The sequence below is a fragment of the Sminthopsis crassicaudata genome, chromosome 1 (assembly GCF_048593235.1).
Source record: "Sminthopsis crassicaudata isolate SCR6 chromosome 1, ASM4859323v1, whole genome shotgun sequence".
Classification (NCBI taxonomy): Eukaryota; Metazoa; Chordata; class Mammalia; order Dasyuromorphia; family Dasyuridae; genus Sminthopsis; species Sminthopsis crassicaudata.
In genome coordinates, this window is record NC_133617.1 from 478,167,597 (window position 1) to 478,195,062 (window position 27,466).

Consider the following 27,466-nt stretch of genomic DNA (forward strand, 5'->3'; position numbering starts at 1 on the left):
TTGGCTGAATAAATTGTGGTATATGAATATTATGGAATATTATTGTTCTGTAAGAAATGACCAACAGTATGATTTCAGAAAAGCCTGGAGAGACTTACATGAACTAATGCTGAGCGAAATAAGCAGAACCAGGAGATCGTTGTATACTTCAACAACAATACTATGTGATGATCAATTCTGACGTGGCCCTCTCCAACAATGAGATGAACCAAATCAGTTCCAATAGAGCAGTAATGAACTGAACCAGCTACACCTAACAAAAGAACTCTGGGAGATGACTATGAACCACTACATAGAATTTCCAATCCCTCTAATTTTGTCTGCCTGCATTTTGGATTTCCTTCACAGGCTAATTGTACACTATTTCAAAATCCGATTCTTTTTGTTCAGCAAAACAACTGTTTGATCATGTATACATATATTGTATTTAATTTATACTCTAACATATTTAACATGTATTGGTCGACCTGCCATCTGAGGGTGGGGGGGAGGAGGGGAAAAATTGGAACAAATGGTTTGGCAATTGTCAATGTTGAAAAATTACCCATGTAAATAAAAACTATTTAAAAAAAAAAAAAAAAAAGGAGGGGGGCAGCTAGGTGGCGCAGTGGATAGAGCACCAGCCTTGAATTCAGGAGGACCCGAGTTCAAATGTGTTCTCAGACACTTAACGCTTCTTAGCTGTGTGACCCTGGGCAAGTCACTTAACCCCAGCCTCAGAAAAAAAAAACAAAACAATAAGTTAAAGTGTAGATTACAAAATACATGAAAAACACCAGCATTTCAATACTGTATTAATAAAAACCAGGAAGAAACAATAAGAAAAATTTTATTTAAATAACTACAAAATACCAAAGTTAACTTACTAAGAAACATGCAAGATTTATATAAATAAAACAGCAAAACATTCTTTATAAAATAAAGAAACACTTAAATAATGATAGAGATATTTATTATTTGTGATTGGTCAGATCAATAATAAAAAACGACCACATTAAATTAACTTAATCATCTAATTTAGTTAGCACTCATTATGTGCCAGATGCAATGCTAAATGCAGGAATTTGTAAATGTAATGCAATGCCATCAAATTACCAAATTATAAAACTAGCCAAAAAAAAAAAAAAAATAGAATTCATTAGCAGGAACAAAGGATCCATAATTTGAAGGGAAATAATGAAAACATGCAAAAAAAAGAAAGATAACATTCAGACCTCAAATTTTATCATAATTTTGGCAATTTAGCAATAATGAAATAGTAGAATAAGCAAGATATGCAAGAAATAGAAGCTTCTAAAACTTGCCCAGTATTTAGTCAACCTTTAAAAAATAAATTAGTAAGAGGATTAGAATCACTCCCTTTTGAGAAAAATTGCTAGGAAACCTCTCTACCCTCATATTCTTGGTAAAATAATGAACAAATTTAGATGAGAAAAAAATTAATCATTTCCTTCAATTATTTAAAAAATATATATATATATATATATATTTTTTTTAAAATAGATGGCTTATAATGGATTGCTTACCATCTAGGGGGAGGAAGTAAGGGAGAAGGAGGAGAACACAAGGTTATGCAATGTTGAAAAATTATCCGTGCAAATGTTTTGAAAATGAAAAGCTTTAATAAACAAATCAATAGAAATTAAAAATAGATGTTTCATAGAGTTAATCAGTCTGCCAAAGGGACCCATCATGTAAAACAAAGGTTAAAAACACTTGGAACAAAGGAGACACTGGAAATATAATCTAGTGAATGAGGAAATGTTAAAAGGGTCAGTAACACTGGACTACAAAGAGCGTGAACAACAGTGATATGTAATAAGATAGTCAGGAGAAGGTATTAATGGGCTTTAAAAGGTAATGAGGTAATGAGGAACCACCACTGTTTCCTGAGTAGAGAAGTGACATAAGGAAAATCATTTTGGCGTTTGCAAGGAGGATGGATGGGAACAGAAAAGACTTGAATAGTGAAGCTAAAAAGTAGGCTATTGTATTAGTCCATAACTGATGAAGCCCCGACTGTGTGAATGGAGAATGTGAGGGAGACGGAGGTGGTAGAATGATCTGGCAAGGTTTTGTATATTTAGGGTGAGATTGAGGAAAAGAGGATGACTGGGAAGATGAAAGTGATCTCAACAGAAATAGGGAACTTCTAAAGAAGAAGGGATTTGGGTTAAATAATAAGTATTGTTTTAGGTTAAATTTAAGAAGATGCCCACTGATCACTGAGTTGGAAATTTCCAAATGGCAGGTCAGGTGCAGGATTCGAGCCCAGGAGGGACAAGTAGGCCAGAGATACAGTTTTGGGACGTATGATGATTGAAGTGGACCTGATGAGGCCACTGAGAATGTTCAGAAAGATGGAACCTGTACAACACCAGCTATTAGAGGGCATGGCGTGGGGAACGAGCCAGCAAAAGAGGCTGAAGAGAGTGATTGGCTTGGTAGGAAGCCAACCCAGAGAGAACAACATCACAAATCCCTGGAGACTGTCTAGGAGGAAAAGGTGATCCATAGTATTAAATGCTTCGGGAAGGTGAAGACGTGTGAAAATTGAGAAAATGTCATCACATTTGACAAATAAAAGGTCACTGATAAGTTTGGACAAAATTCCCCTTGAGTGATGAGGCTGGAAGCCAGACTTCAAGGAATTGAGAGATGACTCAGAGAAAAAAAGGTAGAGATAATAATTGTAGTCTGTCCTTAAATATAGTCAGTATGTTGGGTGGTTTTACTTTTCTTTTGTTATGAAATTGTATACAGTATTGAGGGAGGAGCAGGAAAAGAAATGAAAGAGTCCCAGAAATGATGTAATAATAATAAATTTAGAGATTATGATATCTCACTTAGTCCTCACAATAACCCTGTGAAACAGTTACTATTAGCATCCCCATTTTACAAATAAGAAACACATTGCTACTTAGAGGCCAAGGCAAGATGTGAATTAGTCTTCCTGCCACAGACAAAAGATATTAATAAAATCTCTTAATAAAATACCTTAGAGTTAAAGCAAATGGCAAGAATCTTCTAGCTTTAGTCTTACTAGTCTGCAAAAAGAAAAAGAAAAACAAACTTATTCCTCAGAAAAACAATTGGTTGATTTCATCTTATAAAGAGAGCAGGTTGAATGAAAATCTTAAGGGAATAAAGCTCCAAGATTTCTAATATTTTCCCTCAAAAATACCTCAAGTTTATCAGAATACAGAATGAAAAACTAATCTTACATTCTAATGAAGACTTTGTGAAATAACTGACCCAGATGTCTGGCTGTGTGGAAATCACTGTTTGGAAAAATCTCTTGAGGGATGTCAAAAAATTTCTGTCTTCTGCCATCACTTCTTCCTTCCACCCCATAATCACCACCAATCATCAGACCCTGGGTTTTTAATTAACACAGTGATAACTGAATAAAGAGTTGATAAGTGAACTGGGAGAGATAAGAAAGGAAGACTGATGGATGGGATTTCCTAAGGAGAAACCTACAAGGAAAAAGGAATCATACAGAAAAGGCAACTGTCTCTGAATAATTTAAATTTTTTTTGTAAAACCATAAGCCAAAGGGAAAAGGTAACATTGTCAAAGTGTGAACTTTAACTCTATCAAGTACCCAGAGAGAAAGGAAGAAAATTCTATCACTTGATACCCCTGAACAGTCCTGAGCTATATTCTGTGGGAAGTAATTCAGTATGAGCGCCCAGGGAATGAACTAGATGACCTGAAGAATCTTCTCCATGATTAAATTTCTGGGAAGGCTACAGTACAATGACCAATGGGAAGGGACAGTATCTTCTCTGTCGTCCACTCTGGATTTAGAAGGTTCCTCAAGAAGACATTGGGGCATCTGTGAAACACAGAAGTGAGCTCACAAAGAGCTAAGTTCATAGCAGTAATTTTCCACATCATTCCTATCTGGTGGATAGGGAATACTGTTTTCTGGGCCTCTTAAATCTGATCTCCTTCATAAATATTTGCACTTACTTTATTCTTTTTCCTTAAACAACAATTTTAATAGAGAAATCTGCTTTTTAAAACAACTTTCCCAGAGAATCAGAAATGCTAATGAGAATTGCTCTCCCTAAATAAAACCTCATTTCATTTTGTAAGGAAGAATCTCACCTCCATTTTTCTGAAGTTTGTTTTTAAGTCCTTAAGAAAAAATTTAACTAAAAACAAAAAACTCAAACCAGAGTCTCTACTCCTAGTTCATATCACCTTCCTCAAATGAAAATCAACAAGAAAATTCATCCAAGAACTGGCATGTTGGCCCTCTGGGAAAGAGCACCTTAAAGGAAACAATGAAGTAGCAGTTCTGATTGAAAGTAGTTGCTGACACCTTCTGGCCAGTAAGCATCTCCACAGGCTGTAGGAAACAAACTCTTTTTCCTTCATGACACTGAAATGAGTCCAAATGTACTCCCTATATTCCTGGATCTATTTCTCCAACTATCACCTTTAAAAGTTATATCTTTCTTGATATAGGGTAGCAGCTACATTCATATTCTTGGACTAGGATAGGCTGATACCAAATACTACTACAACTATTACCATTCCTCTTCTACCCTCTAAGATTTTTTTTCCCCTCCCAACTATGTGGACCTAATAATAATTGGATTGGGAAGAAGTAATAATCATAAATAAACATGGGTTGAAAATACGATGCTTTTCACTAAATTATTTGGCAGGATACCTAAATGGCAAATCTGCCAGCAAAGATAGGAGAAAGGGACTAATGATGAAAAAAAAAGGCAGAAAATTTTATAAAGGAATGAGTGAGATAGATAAGGGTCATAGAATCATTATTTTAGACTTAAACATTGATCACTTAATCCAATTTATGCAATCTTTTAGCTTAAGAGACTTAAATGCCCACAGTTACACAAGTATTCTATAGCAGAATTATTCAAACATAGATTCTCTGACACTCATAAAGAAACCTGTTCTAAAGAAACTAGATTACACTGCAACATAAAATATATAACTAGCTTCAGTAACCCCTACTTGGGAATAGTATGAAATGCTACCTACTTCCTAATAAAGTAATGGACTCAGAATGCAAATTGAGATTTTTTTATTTCTTTTTCATCCAGCCAGTGTGGGAATTTGCTTTATTTGATTATTACATATCAAAAAGGGATTTTTTTTTCCCTACTTTCAATTTGTGGGGTATGAGAGGGGAGGAAATTGGCAAAGAGAGAGTGTGGATCTGAAAAGAAAAAATAAGGTGTTAAATACACAAAATTTAAAAAGGAAGTTGTACACTCTGAAAAGAAAAAATAAGGTGTTAAATACACAAAATTTAAAAAGGAAGTTGTACACTATTTTCATCTTTTTGGTTTTTTTTTTTCTTTCTCATGGTTTCTCCCTTTTGTTCTGATTTTCTTTTAAAACATCACTAATATGGAAATATGTTTAAAAACATATATACATGTATAAGCTATATAAGATTGCTAGCTGTTTTGGGTAGGGGGGAGATAAGAGAGGAAAGGAGAAAAAAATTTGGAATTCAAAATCTTACAAAAATGAATGCTGAGAACTCTCTTTACATAGAATTGGAAAAAAATAAATACTATTGAGGAAAAAATAAGGGAAGTTATTTGTACTTTTAAATCACTGGATTTTAAAGACAAAAATGCAATATAATAAAATAAAAATAAGTAAATAAATGAAAAGGTGTGGGGAGGGGAATCAGAGAAGAAAATGGCTCCAGAAAGAACAGTGTCAACCTGCTACCATGGTGGGAAGGGGGGAAGGGGGAACAAGGGAGGGGAGATGAGAAAGAGAAAGTCAACTAGAAATGAAACTCAAAACAGCCTAAATTAAGAGACTTGAATCTGCAGGTTATGCCTAGTTCATAGTCTCAAAAAACAGAGCTAAAAGGAAAGATTGCCAAGCTCAAAAGCATCAAGAGGACGAAAATCAGATTAAAATGTAATTAAACAAAATAAATAAAAATACAATAGGAAATAAAGATTATGTCTAGTTTTATATAAATCAATAAGTTTCCCCTCTCCACCTCTGTGCTCCCACCCTACCACTAAGGATTCATTTATTTTTGAGACTGTCATCATTGATCCAGACCAATTTCTTCATTTTTACATGTGAATGGGGTCCTGAGAGGAGAAGCAAGGTCTAAGGTCACACAGCTATATAATAACAGAATAAGCACTAGATTATCAGTTTTCACACTCGTATTCCAATGCTCTTTCTGTTATAACACAGACTCTCTAATTTGATCATCATTTGAACTTTTACATATGAATAAAATACTTCACTTAAACTATCCAGTAAAACATTTGTTGTGACAGATATTGGGGAAGGTAGGCACTAAAAGAAGTTAGTTATAGAAGTGTTTTATATATGTATATATATATATATATATATATAAAGAGAGAGAGAAAGACAAAGAGAGAGTTATAGAAGAAACTCTAAGAGTCCTAAAGCCCCTTCCAGCACTAAATCTGATTAATACTATGATCCCAAGAACACCAATTTTATAGAAGAAAAAAAAAAGCAACCTTCTCCATTCTCTTGACTATAAATCATCCTTTGGTAAAATGTCAAAAGCCTTCTTGGAAAGTGCCCTGAACCCATCTTGTCATAACAATTCCCACTGTGCTACTGCCTGCATGCAAATCTCAGTCACAAAAATCTTTTGGAGATCACAACTCACTGTTTCCTCCCTGCTCTGGTTATGGTCAGAGATGTTACAGCAGCAAGACAGGTAATACATATCCACAGGCTGAAGAATTCTAAATCAGTGTCGTGAGCTTTAAGTGTTCCCTAAAATTCAGAGTTTCCTTTCCTTTGCTCTATGGCCAAATTTACTATTTTATCAGTCCCCAAGTATAAATAAAAAGCTTTAAGAGATTAGAGAATAGAGCCAAGCAGATCTGGTGCACAGCCAGGAAAAATAAACAGCAGAACCAACCAAATAAGCCGTGTGCACAATGTGCAGCATCCTCCACTCATACCTTGACACTCAACTTCTTTTTCTTTAGGGGCTTCTCCTCTACAAGGGGCTCCTCTCCTTCCACTAACTCCTTGAATTTCTTTTTCTTTTTCTCTGACATCTCAGACCTTTTCTTCTTTTGCTCTGGCATCCTGCAATAAAGAAAAAAGTACATAATTCATGCATTTAAAAATAGTTCTTAGACTATGTAATTTTGGGGAAATTGAAAAATAATTACAACTTCCCTGGCTCCCCTCAAAACTCACTACAAATCCAGTCTCTGAAATTGCCTTCCATTCACTATCTCTCTCTCTCTCTCTCTCTCTCTCTCTCTCTCTCTCTCTCTCTCTCTCTCTATATATATATATATATATATTGTGTGTGTGTGTGTGTGTTAGCCCATTCTATCCTCCATTAAAGTGTGAGCACTTTGAGAGCAGGGACTGAATATTACCTTTCTTTGTATTCCTTTCACTTGGCCTTCTTTATATTTTTAAATTTTAATGTTTGATGATTTTCACCTCATAGTGACTTTCCTGCATGGGCAACTTTCAGATAAGGCAACTACCTTTCCCAATGCAGGCTGATAATTTGTCTTAAAGAATTACCTACAACACTGAGAGAAGTACTACCATGATTAGCTTGGTTTTTTACATAAACACACACACACACACACACACACACACACACACACACACACACAGAGTGGATTAGTGCACAGGGCCTGGAGTCAAAAGACCTGAATTCAAATCTGAACTCAGACACTGAACACTTCCCGTGTGACCCTGGACAAGTCACTTAACCCCAACTGCTCACCAAAACACAACAGTCACACACACACATACAGATGCATAATAATCACAGCTTCATATATAATCCTCAATTTTTGGCCTTCTTTATATTTTTAAATTTTAATGTTTGATGATTTTCACCTCATAGTGACTTTCTTACATGGGGAACTTTCAGATAAGGCACCTACCTTTCCCAATGAGAGAAGTAACTCACCCACAGTAAAAGAGAAAAAAAAATAGTCTTCATACATTTGGGAGCAGGACTTAAAACCAGGTCTTCCTGGCTACGAATCTGAGCTTCTAGATAACATGACTCTTCTAGTCGATTTTAAATACATATGTAGGAAGTTTACAAAACCCTTTGGCATATGTTATATACTCACAATAACTTAGAGGTGGATACTATTTGTGGGCAGAGGAAAAATGAGGCTCAGAGAGATAAAAGGATTTACTCATGGTCACACAGCTAGTAAGTGCCAAAAGTGGCATCTGAACCCACGACCTTTTATCCCTGGGTGTAGCCCTTTACAAGCACTATGCCATGTTCTCTCTCTTTTGAATCCTCTGAAACATTAGTGACCCATCCCTCTTTTGAGAGAGATTCAATCTTTTCTCTGGATTTTCTGGACACTGCTCTCATGATTCTCCTCCTACTTGACTCATCCTCTGCAGTCTCTTCTAAAGGACTCCAACCCCCTAATCCAGAACTATGTCCTGGATGTGAGCTTGTGTGGGCACTCTTGCTCTCGAACACTCCTTCTCTCTGCCTCTCTTCCTTTCTCCCTCTCTTTCTCTTTTAATTCCCTTACCCCCAGCAATAAACTTATCAATTCCCATGAATTCAACCATAATCTCTCTTAAAAACAACAATAACAAAAAAAAACATATACTTTATTTTTTTAATGAAATAATAGTTTTTATTTTTATTTTTTTGTTTTTTATTGAAGCTTTTTATTTTCAAAACATATGCTAGGATTTTTCAACACCGACCCTTGCAAAACTTTGTGTTTCATTTCCCCCCCTCTTTCCCCTATCCCTTTCCCCAGGTGGCAAGTAATCCAATATATTAAACATGGCAAAAATATATATAAACTCAAAAATATGCATACATATCTATAAATTTATCTTGCTGTATAAGAAGAATCAGATCAAAAAGGAAAAAGAAATGAGAAAGAAAACAAAATGCAAGCAAACCACAAAAAAAAAGTGAAAATACAATGTTGTGACCCACACTCAGTCCCACTGTCCTCTCTAAGTGTAGATGACTCTCTTCATCACAAGACTTTTGGAACTAGCCTCAATCATCTCATTGTTGAGAAGAGCCACGTCTATCAGAATTGGTCATCATATAATCTTGCTGCTGCTGTTCAACCATAATCTCTATGCATTTAAGATATTAAAACATTGGGCACTCATTTCTCTCCTGAGATGATAATAGTTTAGAATACAGTTTCCTGTTGCTACCTTTATCTGAATGTCACATAGTCTTCTCAAACTAAGTCCAACTAAAATATAAACCTTACTGAGTCAACCAGCATCCTCCTAAGTAGAACAAATCCCAAACTCAATGTCAGCCTCAGATTCCACGCCACATAACCAATCAGTGGTCAAACTTCCCTTCTCTCCAATCACACACTCACCATCCTAATTCAGGTCTATCCCCTCTTGCCCAGCCTATCCTCCCTATCAGTGTCCCTGGCCAAATCTCTTTATATTTTAACAGTCTAATTATGTTAGCCCCTATACTCCAGTGGCTCGCTATTATTCTAAAATAAAATATAAGCTCCAGTTGATTATTTATAACATTCCATTTCCCACCTCTGTGCCTTGGTAAGAGCCATCTCCCATGCCTGAAGCCCTCCTTCACCTTCTCATTTCCATTTCTTAGAATCTCTAGCTTCAAGACTCAGTGTAAATCCTACCTTTTGAAGGAAAAGACCTTTTATAGACCATATTTTGTTTTTCTATCCCCATCGTAACTGAAAACACTTAATAATGTTTAAAAGTGATCTCTTCTCTTTCCACTCCTACTGTCCCCACCCTAATTCAGGTACTCATCTCTTCAAACAAAATGACAATTTTTGTCTCCTTAACTCATCTTCCTCCCTTCAAACCATCCATCAACTGGCTGCCTGAGAAATCTTCCTAATTACTGCTCCAATAGAGACAATTCTCTTCTGAAAAGCCTAATACCTACCTAGCGCCCACTGAATAATGTATCAACTTCTGTTGCTGTCATTCTACAATCTGGCTCCTAGAACAGGTCTTCCCAAATCAGGTGGCCCCCTTTCCTAGGGACTTTGGAAATCCTCCAGGTGAAAGGGATCTCTCTACCTCTTCAGTGCTCTCAGAGGACACTGCCTCATCTTAGACTTCTGCATCTATCTCACTCCATTTGGTACCAGGATTATTTGCTTGGACAGATGCTTTTGCTCCCTATTTGAATCATAGACCTTGAGGGAGAAGAAGTAACCTTGGAGGCCCTCCATTTTATAAAAATGGAAACTGAGGTTAAGAAAGGTTCAAGGTCAGGGAGACAAGGAACGACCATTCCAGTCATGAGAGGACTATTGTGTAGAGGGCAAAGCCAACTGACCAGTTTGCTAAGAGTATAGAACATGTAAGGCCTTTCTTGATTTCCCCTAGAAGTCAATATCCTCTTTCATGTCTCCCCCATCACTATTTGTGTGTATTAGTCCAGACAAGCATATGTATCTTTATTATATTTAATACAATATGTGCTATACATAATATTGCATGTAGCATTATATGTAATAGAATGTGCCTATAATTGTGTTACAGGGTCCCATAACATATAAGTTCCAAATGTATTCTTCATTTAAATATAAAAGTTCACACCTCAAAAAGAAAGTGAACAGGGTACAGGAAACTTTGAAACCTATGGCCAGGAGGAAAATTCTTAACCATATAAGAAATACAGTAAAACATCTATAAATAGTTTTGTTTACAGGAAATTGAAAAGGTTTTACAAAAACAAAATCAGTGCCACTAAGGCTAAAGGTCACCACTGGCGGGGTGAGGAATCTCTGTGTCACAAATATCAAATAATGATTTAATGTCACAAAAATATATAAGACCATCTGCCATTCCCTAATGGATAAGTGGTCAAAACTTATGAACACTTCAATGAATTTCCAACTATTAAGAATCAAATAAGGAACAGCTATTTAGTGTAGTAGATAGAGCACAGGCTCTGGAGTTAAAGAGACCTGAGTTCAAATTCAGCCTTAGACACTAAATATTTTCTAGCTGTGTCACCTTGAGGGCAAGTGATTTAATCCCAATTGCTTAGGAAGAAAGGAAAGGGAAAGGGAAAGGGAAAGGAAAGAGGGAGGGAGGAAGGGTAGGGAGGGAAAGGAGGGAAAGGAGGGGGGAAGGAAACAGAAGGGGGAGAGGGAATATAAACTCAAAAGACAATAAAAAGGAGAATTGAGGTTTGGGGTTAGTTCTTTTTAATGTTGGTTCAAAATTAGTACTTAATAACAAGCATATGGAATCTCAAATCCCAGGTTAATAGATAATAACTATAGATAATAACTTGCATGTATCTAACTCTAAGAATTGCAAAGTCCTTTAAAAATATTATCTCATTTTGTTTTCCCCAAAACTTTGGTAAATAGGTGCTCTTATCCCCATTTTACAGATGAGAAAGCTGAGGACCACAAAAATTAAGTGACTTAGCCAAGTTAATAAAGTGAGTAAATATGAGATAGAATATGAACCCAGGTTTTCCTAATTCCAGTTCCCAAGAGCTCTACATACCTACTGTGTCCTTTATTTCCTTATTATTGGTGCTTTTTTTTTTTTTTTTTTTTTTAATCAAGTGACTATGGGAATAGGTAGACTACAGTGAGATCTCTCAAGAGTTTGACCCCAAACTGGTCCAAAGATCAAAAGGGTTTTATAATCCATGCCACATATATGAGGAGAATTTCCAGTTGTCTTTCCCTTCCATACCAAAACATTCCAAATGAAAAAACTTACCAGAATCAGCATACAATTCCCACAATAATGATGAGGGGTAACATCTTGATAGCAATAAGTACATTTCTTTCAGGCTCCTAAAGCAATGGGAATTCTAAAATTGAAGCTAATGGTGTAAGGAAGGAGTGCTGCCAGAAAAACATAGTTATCCTACCCCCAGGGATGAAGTTCGCCTTATTCTCCAGTTGCCTTGTCTTCCACAGTTCTGAGCATGTTTCTGACCCAGGGTCTATAAAGTTAAACTATTCCTCTCCTCCCAATCCTAAATATAAACACAAACACATACATAATATAACTGCATTCTTCCTGCCAGAAACTGTCACCAACTTTGTTGAGAAGTTCATCCATTTCTATATATTTTTCCTCTTCTGCCATCTAAAAAGAGAAACATTACTTCTCAATGTTTGTGGCAGCCCTCTTTGTGGTGGCCAGAAACTAGAAACTGAGTGGATGCCCATCAATTGGAGAATGGCTGAATAAATTGTGGTATATGAATGTTATGGAATATTATTGTTCTGTAAGAAATGACCAGCAGGATGATTTCAGAGAGGCCTGAGAGACTTACATGAACAGATGCTTAGAGAAATGAGCAGGACCAGGAGATCATTATATACTTCAACAACAATACTATGTGATGATCAATTCTGATGGATGAGGCCCTCTCCAACAATGAGATGAGCCAGATCAGTTCCAATAGAGCAGTAATGAACTGAACCAGCTACACCCAGAGAAAGAACTCTGGGAGATGATTATGAACCACTACATAGAATTCTCAATCCCTCTAATTTGTCCACCTGCATTTTGGATTTCCTTCACAGGCTAATTGTACACTATTTCAAAGTTTGATTCTTTTTGTTCAGCAAAACAACTGTTTGGACTTGTATACATATATTGTATTTAATTTATACTTTAACATATGTAACATGTATTGTTAAACCTGCCATCTGGGAGGAGGAGGAGGAGGAGGGGATGAGTTGGAATAAAAAGTTTGGCAATTGTCAATGCTGAAAAATTACCTATGCTTATATCTGGTAAATAAAAAGCTACCAAAAAAAAAAAAAAATCACTTCTCATACCCTGGAAATACCAAGGAGATATCCAGAGTTTCTTAAACAGTCAATGCTGTTTCCAGATGTAACAAGTGTTTAAAAAAAAAAAAAATTGTACCAGTCAACAAGTATGTATTGAGTCTATTGTGTGGTGAAATGGGGAGAGTGCCAAGGTTAGCATCAGGAAGATTTGAGTTCAAATTCAGCCTCAGACACTTAGCAGCTCTGTGACTCTGGGCAAGCCACTTAACCCTATTAGCCTCAGTTTCCTCATGTGTAAAATTAACTGGAGAAGAAAATGGCAAAACAATCCAGTATCTTTACCAAAGAAACCTCAAAAGGAGTCTACAAAGAATGATCCAGATGAACAACAGGTGCCAGTAGTGTACTGTATATTGTAAGTATAAAAAGAGCATTATATCAACCATTCAGTAATGTATCAGGCACACTGTACTATCTATTGTGCCGTGCTCCTATCTTTCTCTTTCGTATAAGATGCTCTACATGAACTATACATAAAAATATATATGAAGACAAAGACAGAGGGAAGAGAGACAGAAAAAGAGAAGAGAGAAAAGAGAGGGGGAGGGAGGGAGGGAGAGGGAGATTAAGAGAATGTATACAGCACAATAGTACAACAACTATCACATAACAGGGCAAAAACATGGAATACAACTTTACATAATCCTTATCTAATATAGGTCATTATCATAGTAGATGTGAAGTGTAAAAGTGGGTATTATACAACCAGACCACAAGTCTATATTAAGTGTCCATCATGTTGCAGGTGCTGTGCTAGTCACCAGCGGATACAAAATGCAAATAAAAGAAAGAAGCATACCTTTTAATGGGGGGGGGGGAGGAACAAGTATATATAAAAATAAACACAGCATAAATAGAAACTGAATACTCATGTATGCATATGTACATAACACAAGTGTACAAACTCAAAGACTTATGAGTCATCGATAGCGTGCTCAGTAGCAAACTATGAAAACAAGAAGGAATGCCGGCTCCGCGCTTTTCACACTACTTTCCCGCTGATTCGCGGTGTCCCTACTGTTTACAGATGAGAAAGCTGCACACAGTATGCTCCTCATGATTCCTCATCCTGAATGCAAGGACAAATCGCAGGCCCTAATCACTGTGGCACCGCCCCCGGTTCTGCCCGGTCCCTCCACGCCACACTTCACCGGCGCCCCTCCAACCCCCCGGCGAGCGACTCCCGGTCCCTCGCGTCGGATGCGAGCCCCGTCTACGGTCCCAAGCCCCAGCCTTTGAAGTCAATCAAATTAACTAGGGAGAGATCCCCGGGCGGCCAACACACACGTACCGCCGCCGGTCACCTCACCTGCACGTGGGTCGCTCACTCTCAGGAACTTGCAACCTCTGAACTGGAGAGATTCCTTTACTGGAAACCGCTCGCCCCACCCCCGGGTCCCGCCCCTGGAAGTTCCCCATTCCCATTGGAGGAGGCTTAGAACTGTTAACTCTGCATCCAATAGCAAATAGTAGACCCAAGATGAAGACACTTAGTCCCACCCCTTTCCCCGCCTTCTTCCTTGCCTTGCCTGAAGGCGGCGCTGAGAGGTTGTCGTCATCTCTAGGCGCCGACGGTTGCTAAGAGAACCCTCGGTTGCTAGTGCCGCAGGTCGCTGCTATGGACCAATTCCAGAGTTGCCGATTGAATCCTCTCGGGATCGCGTCCGCTCTCCTCAGGCAGGTAGGAAGGCCGAGTTGTTTTTGTGTTTGTTTTTTGCTTTCTGTCGTATCAGATTTAGAAGTCGCAGCTCGCCTTCCCTGCCTCAGTCGGCCTTGCCCGAACGATAAACACCAGAAAAAGCTGCTCCCTCGGGCCTGAGTCCTTTGGATGGGTGCGGCTGGCGAGCCCCTCGGTTCCCCTGACCCGATTCACTGCCTGTGCAGCGGCCTGAGGTGCGCCGTCTCCGAGGACGCGTGCAGGAGGGGGCAGGGCCCAGGACCCGCGGTGTGTCTGTGGGAGGCCCGAGAGAGAGGGTGGATGCAGACAGCATCTGGCAAACAAGTCGTGGGAGAAATGCAGCTCATTGTCATTTATCATTTATCTCACAATTCTATTAATAGAATTTTTGTTCCGTCGTGTCTCGATATTATGTGGGGCTTTCTTGCAAAAACACGGGAGCAGTTTACCTCATCCTTCTGCTCATCTTACAGATGGGGAAGCCGAGACGTAGGGTCACCCGGTACCTGAGACTAGCTAGGAACTCAGAGTCACCAGCTAGCGAGAGACCGGATCTGACCTCGGGAAGAAGAGTTACTCCGGAACTGGCATTCCGCCTAGCCGCCTCGCTGCTCCCCTACGGATAGTTATTGTTAGTAGTACTGACAAATACCATCAGTATCAAATGCTACTAAATATCATTGCGGTTGTGGCATTCATTTGTCCAGCTTATTAACATAATTAGTCATTATCACACAGCAGCGAAGTCTGGTAGTGATCTGCCTCCCGATGACTCAAGCAATGTTCATACAGGACAGCAGTACAACAGTGTGCTGGTAAAACTGCTTTGGAGGTGGGGGGCGGGGAAGGTTAGTATATGTATATTCTTTTAGGTTTAATCTGCGTAACCGTAATAATGCCCGCATAAACAATAACCAACGAATACCACAAACAAGCCCAGATTTACATTGGACTCCGATTTTGGCCGTGGAAATGCTTACACTGATCAGAAGATTAGAGCAAGCTGCGTCCTCCCTGAACCAAAACAAATCACTTCCGTGGGTAACTTCCAAAATGCACTCTCCCCTTTTCAGTGCTCACCAGCAGCCCCTCAGTCTCAGCCGTCCTGGGACTTGTCCGTCTAACTTCTAGTAAAGAGGCAGTTACCCTGACACCACTTTGTAGCGGAGGCTTTTCTAGAAACCTGATAATGCTCATTTCACTTCATATCAGTTCACGTCTTTTTTCTGAAGTTTTCCTCTGAAATCATTCAGCTTGTCATTTCTTACAACTCAATATTCCATCACAAAGAACTTTAGTCATTCCCTCATTTATGGAGATTTCCAATTCTCAGCTACCACAAAAAGCTGCTATAATTTTGTACATATACTTTGCCAAACCCTTTGGGCATAGTTCTAAATTTGCTCCCCATAATGGTTGGTTCAGCTCACAGCACCATCAATAGTACATTAGTGTCCCGATTTTCCCAATCTGATGGGTGAGGTGGGACCTCAGAATTAGTTTCATTTGCATCAATAAATCACTACTATGTGGCATTTTTCAGACAAAGAAACCAATGCTACTTTATCAATTAGGGAATTTGTATTTTTATAAATTTGACCCAGTTCTCTATTTGGGAAAGTACTTGTGAAAGATACAAGAGATAAATATTTGTGAACATTTCCGTTTTCTGCTTTCCTCTTAATTTTGGTTGCATGTTATGTTTATGCAAGAACTTTTAAATTTTTACATAACTAAAATTATGTTTTACGCCTTTTATTTTCTTTGGTATTATGGCTTACTTTTGAATTGTCTTTCATTAAATTTGAGATGTGACTGTCACTAAATTCACTAAATTTGTTCATAGTGCCCCAAATCAAGAAATGTAATGGGCAATTATGATTCATGAAAAGGCCTTGTCTTTGCTTATTGTCATCATGTTAAGCACATAGTACCTACTCAATAAAAGTTCTTAATTTTAGATTTAGATGTCGATGTCGGAAAGTCAAACATCACTAATTCTAAAATTATATATTGACTTATTGATAGAGCTATCAGTTGTCCTGCTTTCCAAATATGCCAACAAGCCTAACTAGATTATTTATTTAAGATCATGAGTATGAACTTTCCAGTTATTTCTCAGGCCTTTGAAACTTTGTAATTTGATAGAAACAGTTCAAAACTCTCAATTATGATTCATAGCATCATATATTTTGAATTAGCCTTAGGAATCATCTAATCTAATGGGGTTTCAAAGTCTAAATAGATTTGGGACACTGGAGAAAAGGTAGCCCATGAGGTCAAAATTATTTTAATAATACTAATAGACACTTTAATTTCTAAAATGCTAAATATGAATGAATAACCACATGCAAAAAAAGCTTAGGGACAACAATAATTTTTTAAAGGAGTCCTAAGACCAAAGTTTCAGAACTTCTGATCCAGCCTTATTATTTCAACTTAATTTTGTAGAAAGGTTAAGGAATTATCACTATTTCTCAAATAGTTTTATGTGTACTGACACTTTTTGAAACCTCAAAAAATAACACTTTTTAAATCTAATTAAGGATAATGTATTTAAAGGAAAGGGCAGCACTAATTTTAAAAGGAAAATGGCTTACCTGCACCTCACTGACCTTGCACATTCTAAGTAGGTGACATTTTTAAAGATGGACACATTCCAAATAAAAACTAAAAAAACTAAAGCTTCATAAGTGGTCCCAAACCATCATTGTCTCCTCCCATTTTCTTAAGCCTGCTAGACTTCCATCCAGATCTTATTCCAGCATTTTAAAAAATTATGTGACCTAATAATTTTGCCCAAGTTTATACTGTTTGAGAACATAGTAGTATAATTAAATTATTTATGAACATTTCTCAAAGGATTCTTATGGATCAAAACCTGACATCTTGTGGACAACATTGGTTTCACATCTGTAATTGCATTGTATTCGGCAGGAGTTAAAAAAAAAAAAAAAAAAAAAAAAAAAAAACACCACCTGGTGATCAACACTCAAAGAATGATAATAGTAACAACTTATGATTCACAGGAAACTTTTCTATAAGTACATCTTCTAGTTTTACAAGTGGTTCACTGGGAAAAAAGAAAAACATTCCTTATATTGACATCATGATTACTCATACCAAAATATGGCCCTTAAAATTTGCAGCATAGTTACCTTCAGTGAACACTATAGACCGACTGAAAATCGTACATTAAAATAGCCTGATTGGGGAGGAGTGGAGGGGAAGCTTGGTTGGAAAACATAAGTTATACTAGAAAAAATACAAAGCTGGAAGTTGAACAACTCCAGAAGAAAAAACTAAAAAAAGGCAACTGTACAATATCAATAGCATGGTTGTAAACTGATCAGATGGTAAAGATTACAATCCAGAATAGGTGATGATAAATTCAGTAGAAAATAATTTCATTTACAGGCTTTAGTGGATTTTTGGAACCATTCCATAGCTCCAGATAAATCAATTTGTAGGTCTGTAAAGTATGCCAATAAACTTTTATGGCTTAATGAATTATCTACCTGTAGAATACTTGCAATAAAAATTGACATGAGATTTCACTGTCTATTTAACAAAACAAACATTTTGGCATTGGCCCAGATCATAGTAGTTGAGATCCTGGATATCTTACAATCAGCCAGAGTCAGGATAAGCAAAAGTCTTTATTCTTGGTCTTTTGGGGTAAAAGTCAGGGAAATCTCCACAACTCCTTCCTCTCTCTCCACAGCCAAAAGAATGATCCTGCTTGTCCTCCTCTACCCTCTAGATCTCTTCCCCTTCTTTGTCCACACCCACAGATCGAGCCAGCATAGAATAGTTAGCATTGTCCAGGTGATTAGCCTCAAGTGCTAGGTTGCCTTATATTAAATGCATCTGCTCAGTTCTAGCCCTTTAGAATAGTCCCCAATATCCTTGTATTATAGAATTGCCCTGGAGTTAATAAAATTCAGAATTTATCCATAGAGTATTAAAGACCCTAAATATCTTAGTTTCATAAAGAGGAACTTCTATAAAGAAGCCTTCCATGAAGACAGGTATTACCTGTCTATAAGTTCTTTTGCCTCTTTTTGTATTATTTACTATTACTTTTATATTCTTATAGGCTCTTCAGAAAATTTCATTACTTGAAAGACCCGTGCCCATCCACACATACAGCAACACCTTAAATATTTTTGGGAAATATTTTTTTAAGGAATGACTCCATAATCTAAGCATTTCTAAATCAAATCTAGAAAAACAAAAGCAGAAAGATGTTTTCTCCATGTGTTAATGAATAAGTCTTCCTTCAATTAATAGAAAGACACCAGTTTATTCAAACACTTGTGTACAAGAATTCTTAGTACTTTAGCTCAAGAGCAAACTGGAAGAGACAAAGGCACTAGAAACAATTAGCTATTTATGGCATTTAAAATTTAAAATTTAAATTCAAGTTATAATCAAAATGAGAACAAGTTATAAATTAGTTACAATTAAAATGTATAATGCATAAATGTACAAAGTTATAATTTAAAGGCACTTCTCTAAGGAGAACTGATGCAATTGATTGCATAACTTAATTTAAAACAAAATTTTAATGAAAAGTTTTACTTATCCCTGAGAAATGTTAAGAAAATGTTTTCAGATAAAAGTTAAAAGGAAATAACTTTTTTTTTTTTTTTTTGATGGGGAAACCCCACATTACTTTAAATTATATAAAAATGCACAGAATCATTCTTTGACAGGTGATAAAGACCAGGAATGTCAAATGATCAACTCTTTTGTTTCTCTCTGAAAAAAAAAAAAAAAAAAAGAAATTAAGCAAGAAATTAAGAAATGTCCTTTCTATATATTTATACTGGCATCTGAACTAGAAATGGAAAGGTTTAGTCACATAAAGTATATGTAAAGGCCAAATAAGAAACACATCCACAATTTATACTTAAAAACTTTCACTGCTCAATTAAGTCTTGTGCTGTATTAGAAATTAGAACAGCATTTATAATGGAGTTCAAAAGAACTGAAAGGTTAACTATCTATTACAAGAATGAAACTAGACAATTCTTTAAAGTTATATTCAACTGGGGCATGTAATTTAAGATGTGTACTATTAATTACATTAAAAATGTGTTAAGATTTTCTCAATAACGCAGCAGAACCACTAGTTTTTTTTTTGTTCAGAATATTAACTCCAGACGTGTAATTTTAAATATAACTAATACCTTAATCGCTGAGCTAGCCAACTGGAAGATAATTTGTTTGAAGCTCCAGATGATTCAGAAGCTCTCATTATAGCTGCACACCTATAAGGAAAGGTTAGATTAACATTCATGAAACCTATTCACTTGTGAACCTAATAAAGCTTATTCAATTATCTATCTAGCTGCAGCATCTAACATGAACTTATAAGTATAAGGAATCTTTATAGCACAAGAAACAAAATTAAAGACACAGGAGATGAACTGGTTGTTTTAAGCTCTCTACATCTCCCAATCCTCGACAAACACAAGCCTAAGTTCCACTCAGCTTATGGGAAATTTCACCACCTATAGAAATAAGGAATGGGTGGAATGGGAACCCTTTCTCTTCCCTCACATGCCACCAGACTAGCTAAGGTTCTTTTACCACTGTCCTGGACTTGTCTTCCAATTTCAATCCATCTTCCAGAGCCACAAAAATTTTCATAAAGATCTGATCATGTCACCCTACACTCAACTTCAGTGGTTCCCTAGTATCTCTAGGATCGAATATAAATTTCTTTGCTATTTTGCTCCATCTATCTTTCCAGCCTTATACATTAACCCCTTTCCTGCAAACTGGAGGCAAGCCAAATTCCCATACTCTGCACATAGCTTTCTCACCTCTTAAAGACTCAGCTAAAGATCCACTTTCAAATGGTAAATGGCATGACCCAGTCAGCTCTGACTTATTTTGTAAATATTTTTTGGGGGGATAAATTTTGTAAATGTTTTGTAAAAAATAAATTTGTAAATATAGAAATTATCTCAGTCTTAAAAATGTGTGCTGAGAGCAGGGACTTGTGTTTAAATCCCTAGCACATAGTATGTTCATACTTAATTTTCTTCTAGCCAAAAAAAAATTGAGTGCTATTTATGAATCCAATTGTATACTGTCCAAGAATGCTAATTTCTACCTGTGATTTTATTGGATGCAAAAAAACTCCTTTAACTATTTTGCAACTATTTAGTCTTAGGAAGCTGGAAAAAGACCAACGGGACTATTATTGGACCATAGATCTAACAAAATGAGATTCTAGATTTTGTACATTCTAAAAACAGCTAATGAGAGGTAGACAATCCAGAACTTTGAAAAAGGAAAGACTATTTGGCTCAACAAAGGACAAAAATTAGAACTTTTCAATTGTCTTGATAATCTGCCTTTGTATATAACCATATATAATAAAAGCATCATTTGTATATAACCATAGTAAAGCTGTCACAGAAAGCTTCTGTAGTTATCCAGGTTCACACAGCTAGAATGTTAAAGAGGCAAATTTGAATCTAGATCTTCCTAGGCCAATTTGCTAATCCATCCATTATTGGTCTCCAAATCGCTATAGCTACTACTGTAAAACTAATAGAGTGATTTTAGTATTACTGGTTCTGTATTACCAATAATCAGCCACTTGATGCTTAAGAGTATCTCAGGCTAATAAATACTTTTGACATTTGTTAGTAGCCCCTTTTTTTTTTTAAACCCTGGAATAACTAAAACCAGATTTTTACCCTCCTCTGGAGATGGGAGGGCCAATATGTATGCAGTTATGATCCGAAGGATGCCTGTGCTTAATACAGAAATTGTCATTACACTGGTCACAAAGCAGCTCAAACATTTCTTTCTTCTTGCATCCCTCCTTTGAACACCGGTGTACAAAAATCTAAAAGCAACCAAAAGAATGAAAACTGAGTCACTATTAATGATAGACTAAATTAGGAGGTCTAACAAGCAAAGAAGACACCTACTTAAAACCACATATATAATATTCTACTATAATGGGAATGAGATAATTTAACTCTATAAAAGTTATCTTTGGTCTCATTTTGATCATACAAGGCATATACCTCCAGAAGAAACCCCTTTAGTAGCCCAAAATTGTTTCCATAAAAGATAAAAGTGATTTTTAGGTCAAAACCCCCAAATAAGTATGACTATTCATTCCTAGTTTTAAGTTATCTGCAATGGTAAAAGATGAGTGCAAAAGAAAATCTAAGGATAAAATTGAGACAATACAAATGTATGCTTTTCCAACCAAATTATCAAACCATTGATTTCACTTACCTTTTTCCCCTTAGCTGGGTTATATTTACAGTCTTTATCCATATGTTGTCCAACTACAATATCTGCAGTTTCTCCTCGTCCTACTGGAACAGGGACCCGACAAAGTGGACACACTGGGACTCGCACATCCTAAAAAACAGCTAATGTAAGATTGATAATCCTTAAATTCTAAAGATAATATAGCCTGACAAAGGATAAAAATGTAAACTTGTCCAGATTCTGTTTCCAGTTTGTATGCAACTACATTAAGTTTGCATGTAACTAATGTATAAGATAATTAATGAAAACTGAATGAAATGCTTGAAAAGGGCCAATCAAAGAATCAAAGAGAACATTATGAAATGTAAAATGAATAATTTTGATTAAAAAAGGTTTTGTATAAACAAAACCAATGCAACCAAGAGTAGATGGGAAGCAGAAAGCTGGGGGAAAAAATGTTGATATAATGGACTCTTTCTAAAATAGATAAATACAAGCCATTCTCCAATTGAAAAATGGTCAAAGGATATGAACATTTTTCAGACAATGACAAGTCATTTCTAGTCAGGAAAAAAATCCTCTAAATCACTATTGTTTAAAATGTAAATTAAAAAAAAATTCTGTGATACCACTTCACACCTCTCATTGACTAAGAAAAGAAAAGATAATGAATGCTGGAGGAGATTTGGGAAAACTTGAACATTAATGCATTTTTGGTAGAGTTGTGAATTGATTCAACCATTCTGAAGAATACTTTGGAACTATAACCAAAGGGCTATAAAACTGCAAAGTTTTTGATCAAAAAGTGTCTCTACTGAGTTTGTATCCCAAAGAGAGCATAAAAAAGGGATAGGAACCCACATGTGCAAAAATGTTTGTAGCAAGGAACTGGAAACTGAGTGGATGTCCATTAGTTAGAGATTGACTGAACAAATATATGAATGTAATGGATTATTACTTTTCTGTAAGAAATTATGAAGGCTGATTTCAGAAAAGCTTGGGAAGATTTATATGAACTGATATTAAGTGAGCAGAACCAAGAGAACATTGTACACAGCAACAAGATGATCCATGGTGATGAACTTGACCCTTTCAACAATGATGTAATTCAAGGCAATTTTAATAGACTTGTGATGAAAAGAGGTTTAGGCATTCAGAAAAAAACTATAGAGATTGAATATGGATTAAAGCTTTAGTATTTTCACTTTTTGTTGTTTGCTTGGGATTTCTCACTTCTTTCACCTTTTGATGTGATTTTTCTTGTGCATCATGACAAATATGGAAATATGCTTAAAAAAACTGGATATGGACCTCAGTTCAAATCTGGTCTCAAGACACTTAACACTTCCTAGCTGTGTGACCCTGGGCAAATCACTTAACCCCAGCTTCAGGGGAAAAAAAGATTTTCAGATTGACAAACTTATTGAACAATAAAAGAGGACCAATTAATGGCCTAAGATGGCAAATACTTCAATAAAATTTCAAATTGCTCAACCTTTAGGACTAATATACATTTGTATTGATGAATTTGGCTTCAAAGGATCATTTTTAAACTGGAAGTTTAAAAGAAGAGCAACTTCTTATTGTTAACCTTTTAGAGCATAGCACAGTAGTACCAAAGTCCAAGTAAGTATGAATCAATTACCTTTTTATATGCACCACTGCATTTATGCTGCTCCAATTGAATATGAGCTTTACAAAAGACTTTGCCACATGCGCCACAGTTTAATGGAAGAAAATCTAAGGAAGACATGAAAATATTATGAACTAAAGACATTATACAACAGTACTTTTACCTGTACAACATTTTGAACTTTTTAATTATTAGAGCATATAAGCATATTTGTAAGAATATTAGAAAAACTCAAAATATGTCAGTCTTTTATAGTTTACTATTCTTGAAAATCTGTATAGTTCCTTAAGATACTATCTTTTACCAAAAATATGGCTTAAAAACAAATTTGTGATTAACTAGCCTAATATCAACTTGTCAAGTGTTTTTTATATGAAATGTGCAAAAACATTCATTAATCTATACAATTTCTCATAAGAAAGCACCCAAAATAGTAATTTTCAATTAGTATTTCCTAAAGAGCTTACCCAGCTGCTTGCAAGTTTTTTCAGAACAATGTTTTCCCAAGTCTGGAAATTCCATTGTGGAAAGAAAAAGTGCTAGTGACAACCAGTTTTCAGCTGGGGGAGGACCTGTAGGAGAAAAATGAAAAACAATGACCTCACCACAGGGATAAAGATCTACAAATTCAGTCGGCCTTCAAGTTTAGGGTGACCATACCAACTTCTGTTAATGACTAAGTCGACCCAGAACAGTAAATAGCATTAGGTGGAATCATTAGTTTCCTTAACATTTCAATTCCCAAGCTTCAAGATTTTCAGTATTAATAGCTCGAGGAGTCAACAACTGGATTAAATTGCCCCGAAAGAAAGGAGATAATCATGCCTTTAAACCTATTATCTATACATACATAGTATGTGTATAAAGTTAGATGGTGGGAGGAAGGGAATCAATCTAGCTTCTGGCAAGTTTTAGGGCTTGTGTGAACTAGGGCAAATAAGCGACCTAATCTCAATGTGCCTCAGTTTCTTCATCGGTACAAGTGGGTATAAAAGCATTCACGTCCCCAGAGCTATTGAGGGTGATTAAATGAGGAAAAAGTGCTCCGAAAATCTGAAAGTTTTGTCATGTGTTAGATATGCTACGATAGGTTAAGTCAAATCAGAGCCACAATCTGACCAGTTTTTTCCTTCCATGACATGGACAGCCAGACTTTTTCCTGCCAAGATACAGCCCCCTAACTTGGCTATTACAAGGCCTGTTGACAGTCACAACCGCGCACTTGGTCAGAAGTTAATCATTAGGCTGCGGCCAGTTAACCCGATCAGCTGAAACAGTCAAGCTTTGTACGGCGTTCGTGGAGCTCTCCACGGGGACTTACCAGCCCGCCAAGTGAGACGAGCGGGTCACTACGTGCGCTTAACGAGAAAGTAAAGTGTTCAGGGAGCCGAAGTGCCTGGTGTCAGATTACACCATAAACAGGTGAGCGGCGGCCCGGGCGCGCTGCCCACTACGCCCCAGCCGCCGAACGTCGGGGACACCCAGCAATGCCTTTAAAAGAGGAATCTCCCGGGACGACTGGGGCCGCTGCAATCAAAGCAGTACGCACCCCGAGTAGCGCACCCAGGCATCTGTAACCAGAGGCGCTTTGCTCAGCTCCGAGCCCTCCTCTCCTTTCCCCATCCTTTCCTTCCTTCCAAAGGAAGTTTCTCTTGCTATGCGGGTGCCGAAGGGGAAAGCTAGGAAAACCCTCGCAAAATGTGCAGGGAAATTACACACGCGATTTGAAGAATCGCCGAGAAAGTCGGAGAGAAAAGTCCACTCACCTGAAGGACGCCGATTCCGCCACAAATTGCTGCTCCTCCTCCAACTCTCAGCCACAAGTCGCGATGATTTAAACCGCTCGCTTAAATTCACCTGGAAAACTATTGCCAAGTCACGGTTCAGCGCGCTCCAATACGTCATCAGACAGCTGGCCAGTCAAAACGTAAGGTCGTCTTCCTAACCCTCCTCTTCTCCGGAGCGTCCAGGCAACTTCTAGAAGTCCACGACCCGACCACCGCGATGACTCAAGTAGAAGACTGTTCCAAGCTAATTCTGCTCCTGCCTAGTCTCGCGGAAGCGCCGTGGGCTGTGCTGAGTCAGAACAGAGGGCGGGGCCCGGAAGCGCCTAGAGTAGAAAGGTGTTTGTTAGCGGTTCCTACCACGTGCCCCTGTCTCCGGAGAGTTTTCTTTCTAGGAGGTGAGAGACTGTAAACCCTAAACTCTAAGCAAAATCTATGCTGAATATCAGTAACAGGGAAGGAAGTGTGCTGGCAGCGGGAGATTTCACAGCTAAAGGTCGATGGGCCCGTCACTTTTGCATATACTGAGCCTTGATCACGGCCGGAGCTCTAGAACAACACACAAAAAGGCAAACCAGATCTTCCCAGCCCGGGCACTGTTCACTGCGCGGGGAGGAGCGTCCCAGAACGCCTATAAACTTTGTGAGTAGATAGGTAGTTGATGATGAGGCTCACAAAGGAAAGAGGATTGCAGATGGCTTCCTGTATTTGGTAGAACTTTATCTAAGAAGGAATCTTGGAGTGGAGATGAATGAGAAAGAGCCACAACCGTGAGACTGCGTGACACCCAGTTAAACTGGGGGATGGACGGGCAAGAGGCCAGCGTCATTGTTTGGGCTACCAAATCCACTCCTAGATGTCATTGAGGGATTGGCTTAACTGCTAGACATCTTCCTGTGAGAAGACTGGAAAGCTAGCAAGCAGCCAGTTTTTATTCAGTTGGTTTCCGACCCCATCTCCTCATTTGGGGTTTTTTTGGCAAAGATACTCAAGTCGTTTGTCGTTCTCTAGCTCACTTTACAGTTAAGAAAACCGAGAGGGACAAGCGACTTGCCCAGGGTTACACACTGCTAAGCGTCTCACTCCAGGCCCAGCATTCTATCCACTGTAACACTAGCTGCCCGGGTCAGGTTTTGAAAAGCTTTAAAGCCAACCGGCATCTTATATTTGATCCTGGAAAATAAGGAGTCAGTGAAGTTTATTGAATGGGGTGAAGGATGACATGGTCAGAACTATCATTTAGGAAGATTACTTGGACTCCTCACTCAACTGAGTAAAGGGTGGGCTAGTGTGAGCTGCAATGAGGCAGGGAGCTCAGCCCGACATGCTAAGGTCCTGCATCAGGGTGGCCCACTGTCCAAGGAGAGAGTCTTGAGTGAGGAGAAATTACAGGAGTTTCCAACTAAATATGGGAGTTAAAAGAGAGAGGATGACAATGAAGTGGTGAGCCTGGATGACTGGGAGGAAGGTAATATCCTCTAAATAATAGGGAAATTCCCGAAAAGGCAAGGTAGGGAGTGGAGAAGGGGCAAGAGAGTTCTTAAATAATTAGTGTATATTTTAAGATGAGTGTGTAATATACAATTTGAGATGCCTAATAGGCCATTGGAATTCTGAAACTAGAGGTGGAGAGAGATTAGAGCTGAACAGACACATCTGAAAAATCATCTGTAAAATAATCTACATTATTTAGCAATATAATCTATATAATTGAAACTGACAAAAATACTCAAGTGAAATAGTACTATAAAAAGTACTTGGCAAGTATTATCTTGTTGAAGATCCAACAAAGGATAATGCCATAAACAACATAGTAAGGAGGGAGTGGCCAGGAGGAGCTGTCCATTGATAAAGACTGCAGAGAAATAAAAGGATATTGGATTTAACAATTAAAAGATCATTGATGCTAAATTGCAAAGAATTTAGAAGTGAATGAGAAATAGAGACTCTTGGTATAGATAGCTTTCTTAAGTGGTTTAACGAAGAAGAGGACCAATGTAAGACAATAGCAAACAAAAATGGAAAGATCAAAGAAAGACTTTTTAAGAATGAGAGACTTATATGTGTTTATAGTCAACTAGAAATAAGCTGGTTGGTAGGGGAGAGAGTAATTATTAGAGAGAATTGGGAGAGATCTCAAAAGTAGCGGCAAACTGCTGGAGAAGATAAGAATGATTGAGATGAAGGGTGCAAGTATAAAGGATTTTCCTTGACAAAAAGAGTCACCTTTTCATGTGAAATATGCGTAAAAGAGAAGATGGTGGAAAAAAGAATAATGAAGAGA

General features: G+C 37.4%; 2 protein-coding genes and 1 long non-coding RNA gene across 4 annotated transcripts in view; 1 reads left to right on the forward strand and 2 right to left on the reverse strand.

The window, feature by feature from the left end:
* The window catches only part of CHLSN (cholesin), a 342,470-nt gene extending 328,200 nt beyond the window's left edge, over positions 1-14,270 (reverse strand). For both annotated transcript variants that reach the window (XM_074281124.1, XM_074281123.1), the window contains exons 1-2: positions 14,146-14,270; positions 6,972-7,101 (exon numbers count right to left, since the gene is read on the reverse strand). In XM_074281124.1, coding sequence (XP_074137225.1) covers positions 6,972-7,101; positions 14,146-14,261 — 246 coding nt within the window. In that variant the 5' untranslated portion in view covers positions 14,262-14,270. The remainder of the gene's footprint in view (positions 1-6,971; positions 7,102-14,145) is intronic.
* Positions 14,271-14,281: 11 nt separating this feature from the next.
* LOC141550454 (uncharacterized) overlaps positions 14,282-27,466 on the forward strand; it is a 69,942-nt gene continuing 56,757 nt past the window's right edge. Inside the window, exon 1 of the long non-coding RNA XR_012484605.1 lies at positions 14,282-14,517. This is a non-coding gene — a long non-coding RNA (uncharacterized LOC141550454). The remainder of the gene's footprint in view (positions 14,518-27,466) is intronic.
* On the reverse strand, positions 18,801-25,468 carry ZFAND2A (zinc finger AN1-type containing 2A). The gene is made up of 7 exons (XM_074281126.1): positions 25,165-25,468; positions 23,866-23,970; positions 23,411-23,505; positions 21,787-21,915; positions 21,234-21,385; positions 19,710-19,790; positions 18,801-19,278 (listed from the first exon to the last, which is right to left on the reverse strand). The coding sequence occupies exons 1-7, from the start codon at positions 25,301-25,303 to the stop codon at positions 19,260-19,262; spliced, it is 720 nt and encodes a 239-aa protein (XP_074137227.1). The 5' UTR covers positions 25,304-25,468; the 3' UTR covers positions 18,801-19,259.